General features: G+C 36.7%; 1 protein-coding gene across 3 annotated transcripts; it reads right to left on the reverse strand.

Moving 5' to 3' along the window:
* Positions 1-407: 407 nt before the first annotated feature.
* On the reverse strand, positions 408-10,757 carry GNPDA2 (glucosamine-6-phosphate deaminase 2). 3 transcript variants are annotated; one of them, XM_080634235.1, is made up of 7 exons: positions 9,967-9,985; positions 9,586-9,615; positions 7,883-7,984; positions 7,201-7,383; positions 6,676-6,860; positions 6,406-6,580; positions 408-2,932 (listed from the first exon to the last, which is right to left on the reverse strand). In XM_080634235.1, exons 3-7 carry the CDS (start codon positions 7,896-7,898, stop codon positions 2,874-2,876), a joined length of 618 nt encoding a protein of 205 aa, XP_080490361.1. In that variant the 5' UTR covers positions 7,899-7,984; positions 9,586-9,615; positions 9,967-9,985; the 3' UTR covers positions 408-2,873. The 3 variants fall into 3 exon arrangements, with proteins under 3 accessions (XP_080490361.1, XP_080490363.1, XP_080490362.1); XM_080634237.1 differs by lacking the exons at positions 9,586-9,615; positions 9,967-9,985 and adding an exon at positions 8,289-8,452 and having other exon boundaries at positions 7,883-7,980; XM_080634236.1 differs by lacking the exons at positions 7,883-7,984; positions 9,586-9,615 and having other exon boundaries at positions 9,967-10,757.
* Between the last annotated feature and the right edge of the window lie 218 nt (positions 10,758-10,975).

Here is a 10,975-nt window from a genome sequence, read left to right on the forward strand (position 1 = left end):
AAAGCAAAGGAACTAAAAGCAGTATTATTCCCCCCTTTCTCTTTAAACAGACTTAAAAGAGAGAAACTACTGACTTTGGCCTGAGGAATAAGGCAGAACTAAAGGTAAACTAGAGAGTATCCAAACAGTAAATCATTCATAAAGTCACTGAGTATGACACACCAGATATGTTACCTAATTAAATGAAAGTGACACGCATGGATAAAGCTGCCTTGAGAATGAGAATGGAAGAACTCAGCCTTTTAGCCTTATTTTAGGCATCTGAAGCAGAAAAAAAATACAGATTTGTAGTCTGGTTTTGAGATTATTTGTACATGATGTCAGGTTTGAGAGCAAGGACTTAAATGAACTGGTAATTTAGTTTTTGACAAAAAATAACGTTATTCTATTTAGTCATGTGGGGCAGATGTGACAGGCTGTTAGAATTTACTCATTTGTCCAAGATCCAGTAACTTAAAGACTTACTTACAAATTTAATGCTTTTACCATTTGGGTTTTAATGATGGACTGCAGGGTAACAGGTAAAACTTAATCTCACTTACAGAATTGACTTATTTTTAGTAGTTGACAAATTTGGAAGGTACTGTCACTGAAGAATTGGTATTCTATAAGAAAGTAACTGGAAGTATCTTAAGGTCTGAAATGATAAAACCAGGGTAGTAGCATAAAAAAACCCCCTAAATACAAACAAACAAACAAACAAAAAAACTAACAAAACCCACAAACACTGAAGCAGTGAGTTTATGGAGCCTACAATAGAATTCTGTTTAACAACAGAAACAAACTGGAGAAATGAAGACTATTCATGGAAAAAGGCAGAAACAGCCTTAATTCCACTCAGATGAGTACAGGTACTACTGTACCAGTATTTAAATGGGCCTGTGCTTCACAGAAGTTACAGTAGTTACAAAAGGAAAAGAGACGCCCATTCAGTGGTCTCCTACGTCTTGAGAGAGCACAAAAGACAAGTTGGAACAGTTGCCTAGGGCGGCAGATGAATGAAAGGTGCTTTGGAATAAAAAACAAAAACCAGGAGTTGCAAGGAAGAAAAGCTTTTACAGGTAGAGGGATATAAAAGCTATGGACTTACACTCATGTTTAACCCTAAATTACATTGTTTCCTCAACAGCATTCCCAATTTTGGCACAAGGTGGATCATGATCACTAAGACAAAAACATACTTGAATTTCTTTAATAGCAACCTAAATTCAAGATTATTTTTAGTCTCACTTCTTGTAACACAAGTGTTAATTATATAAAGTCTTAACTGTGAAAACTACGAATGACAAACCTAACAATGCATTTTGTGGGTTATATGCCACATCTAACAGCATTCTCCTGAAACAGTCTTTCAAAGTCAGTCACTCCTACCCCACAATGTCGCACCATGCTTCAAGAATGCAAGTGCAAAAGTTGAGTCTTAAAACTTAAAGCCTGTTTTAAATCTGTGCTTGTTCAATCTACTGTTAAGAACTGAAACACTAGGCCTGGCTTCCTACACTGGACTCTTCCATCCTTTTGTAATTTTACAGAATCATAAAACAGTCCAGGCTTGAAGGGACCTTAAAAGACCCTTCATAGGAAAGGTGAGTCTGGGTGAGATTCTCCAGCACTCTGTCCAAGCACATCCTGAAAACCCTCCAGCACTCTGCCACATCCCTGAGGATGTAACCTGGGTTGTAAAAGGCCACCATCTAGGTGAAAAGTTAAACTGTTGGAATGATGCTTTGTTTCACCTTTTCCCAGTAAGTACTTTGCACAAGAGCCTGCTTCCTCTATTCCCCTCCAAAGTCTTAATAAACTCTTTAAGGTGGAAGGCAGCACAAAATTCCTAACCTCTCCATGAAACCCTGATGTATTTATTCATGTCTGAATTTATATTCGAAACAAAACAATTTTGAAATTAAAGATTTGTATTTAAGTTTCACTTATATTCAAAGTAGGAAATAACATTCCTTGTAAGACCTTAATGTTTATAATGATACAATGAGAGGTAACTATTGCAAAGTGATTAACAGTTAACTTCAAATGATCAGGTATTGAACTTGCAGACATTATATTCCTGTAAACTGACCTCTTTTCAGGCATTTAATAGTAACATCAATAGTACAATTAAACAGGTACCTCTAGAAAGGAACATTTCTTCATGTATAAAGCTCAATTACCAAAAATATAAAAATGCTAAAGTAATTTGAAATACATGAGAGGAAAAAGTGCTATGGCAGAAGTTTAATATTTTTATCTGTGGAATAAGTTATAATTTTCAAGAATTTAGTGCAGTTTTAGGCACTGGTTTTGTATTTTTATTTGCCTGAATTGTAGAACAGGACTTGAGATGCCCCAAAACTGTTAGATACTTAAGGCAACCAAGTGCAAAAGCTCAGTGTACATTAGATATATGTAAACAGAACATTTCATAGTAGAAATTGTACAACTATTACAAGTCCATAAAGGTCAAAAACATTCTGCCTAAAGACACAAATGAAAAATGTAGTTACACTAATCAAGCCAAAAACTACAAATGCTTGGAAACAAAATACCATCTTCTCTAACACAAGGCAGATGCATTACATTGCTGTGCTAGAATAAGTGCTCTGCTTTTCTCCCCCTACATAACATGCAGTCTTCCCACAGGTTTGTTCTTTTCCATTTAGTTACGTACCAGTCAACAACAGAGCTCCAAATATTAAAGCAAAATGCACAACACAGCAAACAGATGGAATGTAAATGTACAGATATTGGACCTTTTAAAAAATACAGTACCTAGGATTCCCCATTTTAAACAGTTTTCAGCATATTGCATAGCAGTGAACTCATCTGCTACCTAAAACTGCTGCTGTTGACCCACATGGAGTTCCTCTTCAACTCTTCTTTCAGTTTTCTTTCATACTGTACAGTGGGTCCACAAGCTTATTGTGCACATGCATTAAACCTTGGGGGGGAAAGCAACAATGCCAGCTTTACATTAGTTATACTTTTTCAACATATCCTTCTATCCACATTTTTATTTGGAGTTTGCTTTGAAGTACACGTTTTAAATACTTCACTGAACAGAACAATGGCTAAAGTAGTTCAAAAGTTAAAGACATATATATATATATACACAGTATATATATATATTCCTGTATTACTTGAATACTGATGAAAACTTCAGTATAAAGTGAGTGGGTATGAGAGAATTCTCCAAGAAAAGACCCATCAAAAAGTAGATCTGGAACACTTCCAAATAGAATACATGAGATCCACCCATCTTTCCCTCAATTTGGCGTAAGACTGAAATGTACGTTGGACACAGCCTTGGGTGACATGGTTTAGTGGGAGGTGTCCCTGCCCATGGCAGGGCGGTTGGAACTAGATGATCTTAAGGTCCTTTCCAACCCTAACTATTCTATGATTCTATATACTGATACTTCTACAGCTTGAATTGCAGTGTTCTAGCATTGCACCATTACACCATTACTGTCTTTGTAATTAACAGTTTATTTATGGTCCTTGACAAGCAAAACCAAACTGAAAGTATCCAGACTGTTAATGGAGATTCAGAACATCAGTTCAACTACTTTCTATTCTAGCTGGGCTGGGTTTGGTCATATACAAGTCACCCATAGTTGTGATTAGAGGAGGTTTTATTTTCCCTTCTATTCAGGTACTTGCTTTTTGAAAATGGTAACGAGAAAGGCAATAAAAAAAAAAGTGCTTCTTTCTTTACTTTCTTACAATTTAGTAAAAAAGTCACCTACATCTAGGTATGTCTGACATTCGGTCTGTGGTATATTTGTAACCTCATTTCACCTGAACGACTAGTAACAGTAACTGATCACTGTTCATAATCTGCAAAGTGAAAGTCCATTTTAGCACCAAACTAAAGATTAATTTATAAAGTTACAAATGGAAGTAATATGCAACATTAAAAGAGAAATTTTCTTAAAATCTATAAAAGTCTGACAGTAGTGCACATTTTAGTGATTATGGCGATGAGTATTCAAATACCTTTTGCTACATAATGCATCTGGTAGAAAACTTAGCGTCACTCCAGCAATGTCTAAAATTTGAGTAGCTATACAATCTGAGGCCATTACAGTATGTGACCACAGCAAAAGGCATTTTATACAGCATCTACTTCTAATCAGTGTGTGATTACTCAATATAAAATGCAGATGTTTCTAATCCCTTACCCGCTTTCTGACACATTCAGCCACGTTACACAGCCACCTGTAACTGACTCAAGAACCCAGCTCATGTTGTCTCTGGAGGTAATGACTTAGGTTCAGATATTTGTGCAAAACCCCCCAAACCTCAGAAGGCAACATAAAAAAGTTTCTTAGATTTCATGAAGGATAATTACTGGGTTGATGTACATGGAAAGATCAAGTCTAATATTTTCAGTGAGTTTAACAGTGAGTGAGAAAATATTAAGTATATATTCAATACAAAAGACATTTGTACTGAAAGAGTAACAGCTGCACACACTACTTATGCTACAGGCACATTTTGAACTTGAAAGCATCTTACTACCAGTGTTTTTCCTCTTCTAAAAAAGGGAAATGAAAAGGAGATAATCACGCACTTCCTACATGCATGAAAAATGCTTACAAAGTATTTCCTCTGCCATATTTAATGAAGGATATTTAAATCCTGCTAATGAAATTGTTTCAGGAAAAAGTTAGAAACAAAAGGGTTTTTTAAAGGTATGCACTGGTCCGTACCTGATAGATGCCAAAAGAACTATTTCAAAGTCTCACTGTATACTCAAGTATGCTTTGAATAAACAGATTTCTGCATACAGTTTTAAGATGAGCATGTGGAAGCATGGACTATCCATACTTGTGGATATGGACTGACTTTTCTGCAGACTAATTAGTAAATTCAAGACTGATTTTCTGCTTCATCCTGCAAGGAAGTTATCTTTCCCTTTTCCAGTAAGAACATTTAAGTACACTTGATAATTTTAGCCTCTAGCAGGGTTTTCAGAAAGTTAGAAAAAAGTGAAGTAAGAGTTATTCTCGTAACCAGCCAGTGTGGTACCTAATTATCAAAAAAAAAAAAAAAAAAAAAGAAAAAGTGAAGTTTCATACAGTACCTTAAGATTTTTTAAATGGTGTAAAAACGTAGTAAATAGCTACCACAATGAGCAGTATTAAGAACTAAGAAGTCTAACCTGAAGATCAAGATTCAAAAATAATTCTGAATTTGACTAACACTGATTTCCATCTTAAAAGGGAGGAATCTCGCTGATTTGAGGGCAAGTAAATTTAAGCAAGTTTAAAGAATCTTTTTAAGAATTCTATTGCTCTGTATTACAGGGTAATTAAATAGAGTGTGACACATAGCACACATTCATATGCTGTAGCCCTTGATGTTTTTAAAGCAGTGTTCAGTGTCATTCATACCTATTAATTCGACATTAGGTTTATATCTTCCTCAAGCAAAGCTCCTGTTTATATGAAGTACAGGATAGTGTTTAAAAATTATCCAAGCAGTTAAAGAAAACTACAAATACTACCTAGCACTGTGATACAGGTAGAGACCAACACACTCCCCAGTACACAGCAGAGAACAGCATATTGAAAGAATCAAAAATTAACAAGTTGGCCACAGTGATATGAGAATAAAAGTCACATTAATGACAGAATTGCAGTCTACTACATATATGGGCACTGGTGAAGTAATGCTCTAGAAAGTAACTTCCTAAATTACAATCTTGATCTCAGATGCCTCAGCTACTGTAGGTATCCATGCCAGTGAGAAAGATAACAGATTTACTCAATTGCATTTACTGTGCTAATACAGTTAGGAGAAAACTACTTTTCAGCTTCTACAGTTACAACGTAATTCACATCCAGGAAGTCTCAGTGACTATCAAAAATCTCAATTTAGTTTAAGTTTGCCTTAATATGCTTACTGCCAATATGAGAAGCACAGCAGAATGGTGCAATATATTCAGAATATAGATTGTTAACGCTAATTGCACTGTATGAAAAGTGCCCTCAGGTGGCTTCAGAGTAGGTATCACACATTTTAAATTTACTAGACAGCACATTACAGCACATAGCAAAAGCAGCATGAAAACAGATCAGGATTAATAAATGTATCAAGTTTTCTTTGAGTGAAACTTTCCAGTATATTTAAGACAACTATTCTGGAACACGAAACTGCTGCTGATCTACAAACTGCTGGAGATGACTAAGCTATCATTGCAAATAGGAAGCAAAGGAAATGCTTTTGAAGTAGATTTGTAAGTTCTGCCTACTAGCACTTTACCATTCACAAGAAGAAATAAGTTAAAAGTTAGCATTTTTAATATATAACATTAGACATTAGCTACTGTAAAGTGTTGGAAAGCTCACACTTAAAGCAATATAAGTTTTTCTGAAAGATATGTGTAACTTCTGATTTAGTGCTCACCTTTAAAGTACTTTACAGTTTTAACTCTTAGTTCTAAAGTAGCATCTTCATCACATACGAAGATAGTACGAGGGTGTTGCTGGAAAGCAGAAACCGTCCACATATGATTGACTCCTTCTTCAATTGCTTTGTACAAAGCAAATGCCTTATGTGCACCTGTTATAAGAATCATCACCTGCAAAACAAAGGTCTCTTTACTTTCAATCCCAGTATCAATACCAATTAGTCTTTAAAACAAACACATGCAACTAGAACTAAATAAGTTCTTACTTCTCTAGCATCCATCACTGTACCCACACCAACTGTTAGCGCCATAGTTGGTACTTTAGATAAGTCTCCATCAAAGTATTTAGCATTTGCCAAAATGGTGTCCATTGCTAAAGTCTTTAATCTTGTTCTTGAAGACAAACTTGATCCGGGTTCATTGAATGCAATGTGGCCATCTGGACCAATGCCTTTTCAAAGTTAAAAAAAGTAAATCATTCCAGACCTGTGAGTCAACAAATATCCTTAAACACTGTAAATGATTAAAAAAGCTTTAGGACTGAATCTTTCCTTTTGGTTCCCCATTTTTTACAAAAAAGAAAACAAAAAACATTCAAAACTTATCTGAAATTCAATTATTAGAAACTTGGACACCAATCATTCTGTTATGGAATTCCTACTGGTTCTTTGTTAATCACAGAACTTTCTTACATCACAACTGAAAAAACTGGGTTTAGCTAAGTCATGAAAATAGTGATTAAAGAGACAGTATATTCATTTGAAACCTAGCTACAGAGCATTTCCTCATACCTCCAACAAACAGATCAATCCCCCCTGCTTCTTCAATTTTCTTTTCAAATGCATCGCATTCCGCCTGTAAGTCTGGAGCATTCCCATCAAGGATATGAGCATTATTTGGATCTATGTCAATATGTTTAAAGAAGTTATTCCACATGTAGGAATGATAGCTCTCTGGATGGTTTCTGGGAAGCCCTGAAATCATTTAGTGTGAAATTAGCATATTACAATATTTAACCAAACAGCCTTAATTCTAATCTATGTGTAACCAATGTAGGGCATACAAGTCAATCCTAAGCAAGTCAGATGAAACAGTATCTGAAATTATATTGAGAAAAAAAAATAATTCCTAGAGGCATGCACAGGGCAATTGGCTTACATTCCATTCTCATACATCTTATCACAAAGAGTGTAGTCTTCAAAAGAAATACAGCCACAACATTATATGACAACATATTTTCTACAGAAGTATTGTGAAGCAACAATTTTAGTCTAGGATCTACCTGTTTGCTATTTGCGTTTTAGTGGATAAAGGAATAGAGAAAAATGCTAAGCATGATCCCACAGACAGAAGTCTAACAGAGGAGTGCAAACATACTAGACTGACCTTGTGCTTTGACAAAGTATTTAACAGTTTTAATAATGGAAGAAAGTTACCAGTATAGTGTGTTCTGAAATAATTAGCACATCTTACCTACATATTCATCCATGTTGAAAGTCTTTACATATTTGAAAGACAGATCTCCTTTCTTGTGATATTCTATCAGCTTTTTGTAGCATCCCAGAGGAGTACTCCCTGTTAAATAAAACGTTTCTATTGTTCTATGTATCCACACAACATTTTGAGTGTATTTAAATCTCTTTATGGTCAAATTTTGCTAGAAGGCATTTCAACATTATGAGAAATCTGTTATTTCTCATTTAATAATTCTTAGTTTTTCAAACTACAACTTCTTACACAAATCAAATCTGTATTTAAAAAGAAGTATGTTGGAGTATTACCAAAAATATACTTGTGGGGTTTTCTTAATTCTACATCTTTTAGCAATGATACAACTATCATTCTAGGTTTAATCATTTACATAGGCTTTGAATAAAACTTGCCTGTTGGTAGACCAAGCGTGAAATATCTTCCTTGACTTGGCTTGAACTGGATAATACGATTACAGATGTATTTTGCTGCCCATTCACTAGCCTGATCATAATCTTCAAGAATTACTAGCCTCATTATGGCACTGAAGAACTTGTATGATAAAATAAACTTTAACCTGAAGAAAATGTCAAAGTTTTAAAAACAAGCACCATATGAATAGTTGTAAAACTTAGATTACAGAAGAGATACAAAAGGACCTTTTATATTGATGACTTAAAGTGCTAAATAAAGGATCTTTTTCTTGCATAAGCATAAGCACTTTTGCAGTCCTAGACTCTGGACAATCAGGAGACAAGCTACAGAATCCAAGTGACAGATTACAGTCCAAATATTTATTAAAATTCACACACCAATTTAAACTAACTTATAGGAAAAAGCTAAACCAAAATGAGAACAAGCAATTTTAAACATAATTTTTTTAACTAGCTGTTGCTGTAAGGAGAGGACAAACTCTGCTTGAAATAAAAGCAAATAAGTAAGCAAACATTGAAATTAACTCCTGTTTCTTAAGACCAGCTGAATGCTTAAACCTTCAAAAACGAGGCCCAGAATAACCACATGCTTCTATATTGAAAACTCATAATTCAAATAGAACAATAAAAACTCCTTCCATTCCCATTAATGCTCTGTAACAATGCTCCAGTAAGCTTATTAATCTGCAAAAACAAAAAGTGTTAAAGCAATAAAGATATTTGAAATCTTTATAATTCACAGAAAAAAAATATCTATGAGATCATTAAGGTCACATTTTTCTTTTTCAACATAACTTTAAACAGAAGTCAGTCACTTTGATTCTGAGTACAGCCATATAATTGCCAAGATAAATATCTAGAAAACAAGCCTGACTGTTAAAAGTACACAAGCATCTCCTGCATTTACGTGAAACTCATTTTTCCATGAGTTTCTGCTTAACAGAATCAGGTAATTGTCAGAAAGACTAAGACTCTCTTGCCAACTTGCAATGTATTTACTCTTCCCTAGTGTGAGCATGCATGCTTGGTATTAGCCAGAAAACAACACAGCTGTCAGAAGCATAAGGCCAACAAAGTGCCAAATCAGCACTAGCACACGCCAGTCTTAGCTGGCTCAAAATGAAGTTTTAAAAGCAGCATGAATTAAAGTGCAGTAGAGGTTAACAGGGTCACATCTGTTTGTTCCCCCCAAAGAAGGAAGTGACCACTACCCTGTGCTGACTATGCTGCTTCCTCTCCCTGGACAGTGGAGCAATGACAAGTCAAACTCACCTTTGCAGAGGAAATGCTATTCCATAGACACTGAAAAAGTTAAAACATTTCCTTGAGGAGGACAGAAAGACGGAAGAGATAACGCGGCTTTAGAGCTGCCTGGTCAAACTTTAACGATTTTACCCTTAGAACATGGTGATGCTCTAGCAGCACCAGGACAACGGCAGGTTTTCAGCTGAAAGCACTTGCCCAGAAGGATGCTGAGTCTACAGTGGCTGAGAAAGAGACTTACTGTCAGACCCACATCTCCTCCCTCTCAGGCAAGCAGTCTCCCCCCACACACCCCAGCTGGGGCCTGCGGCCGCTGCTCCACCCGCACAGCGAGCAACAGTGCCAGCCTCACCCCGCCGAGGAGCACGACCCTGCCCCGGCGCCGCTCACCTCCAGGAGAGGCGCAGCAGGCAGAGGCAACAGCGTAACGGCGCAGAGCTGTACCAGGAGGGAAAACCGAGACGGCCGCCCCCCCGCCCGCCAGCACCACAACCTACAGCTCCCGCAGCAACCCGGAAGCACCTGGCCAGGACAGGAAATAGCTTCGGTGGGCGGTGCCGCGAGGCGCTTAAAGGCGAGATGCCGGTCGCGTCGGGGCTGTGCATTGGGTTTTTGTGTCTCTGTTGGTAGTCATTGTGGTAGTAGGATGTGAGTGAAAGGGGTGTCTGCCCTCAGAGGGAGAGTAGGAAGCTGCTGATAGCTTGGGCTGGGTAGAGACTGCTGTGAAAATGGTAACCTGCCTCATAGGTTAAGCTAGAGTAGGGCCTCTGTGAGGCACCTGCTTAGGGGAAGTGGGTGGCACAGCAGGGTCTTAATGAAAAAGTTCACCCTTTAAATTAAGTGTTTGCTTAAAGCAGGCAGAAGAGTGTTCATAGTTATTGTAATAACAAAAGGTAAAACATCAATTTTTTGTTTCTGTTTTTTTTTTTTTTTTTTTTAAATAAACAAAAAACCCCACACAACTTGACTTTAAAACCAGTCAAGTAGTTTTATAGATGTAGCTAAGCTAGAATTTAAACAACCATGGTGTGAGAGATCTTGCTGGTTGGTAAAGGGTTAATAAAGGGTGCAAACTCAGGGCTGAGTAGGGAAACTGGTAGGGATAAAACATAACAGAGCCAGCAATATGACTTCTGAGTTATATGTATATGCGCATACTGTAGGCTTCACTGTGGCCTTACCATATTAGAAGACCAGGATAAATCTGTTTACTGGCAGGGGCTTAGCTAGCTGAGGAAAAATGTCATGACTGAAGGCTAAAGGGAGGGGGAATAATAATAAAAGGGGGAGTGAGGGGTATACAAAAAAAGTTATCTGTAAACCTAACACATATTTCTGCTAATTGTTGCAAGGTAGTTTAGAAAGATTGAGTAATGCTTTGCCAAGGGCATGAAAGGTG

Source organism: Psittacula echo (genome assembly GCF_963264785.1).
Source record: "Psittacula echo genome assembly, chromosome: 1".
In the NCBI taxonomy this organism is placed as follows: Eukaryota; Metazoa; Chordata; class Aves; order Psittaciformes; family Psittacidae; genus Psittacula; species Psittacula echo.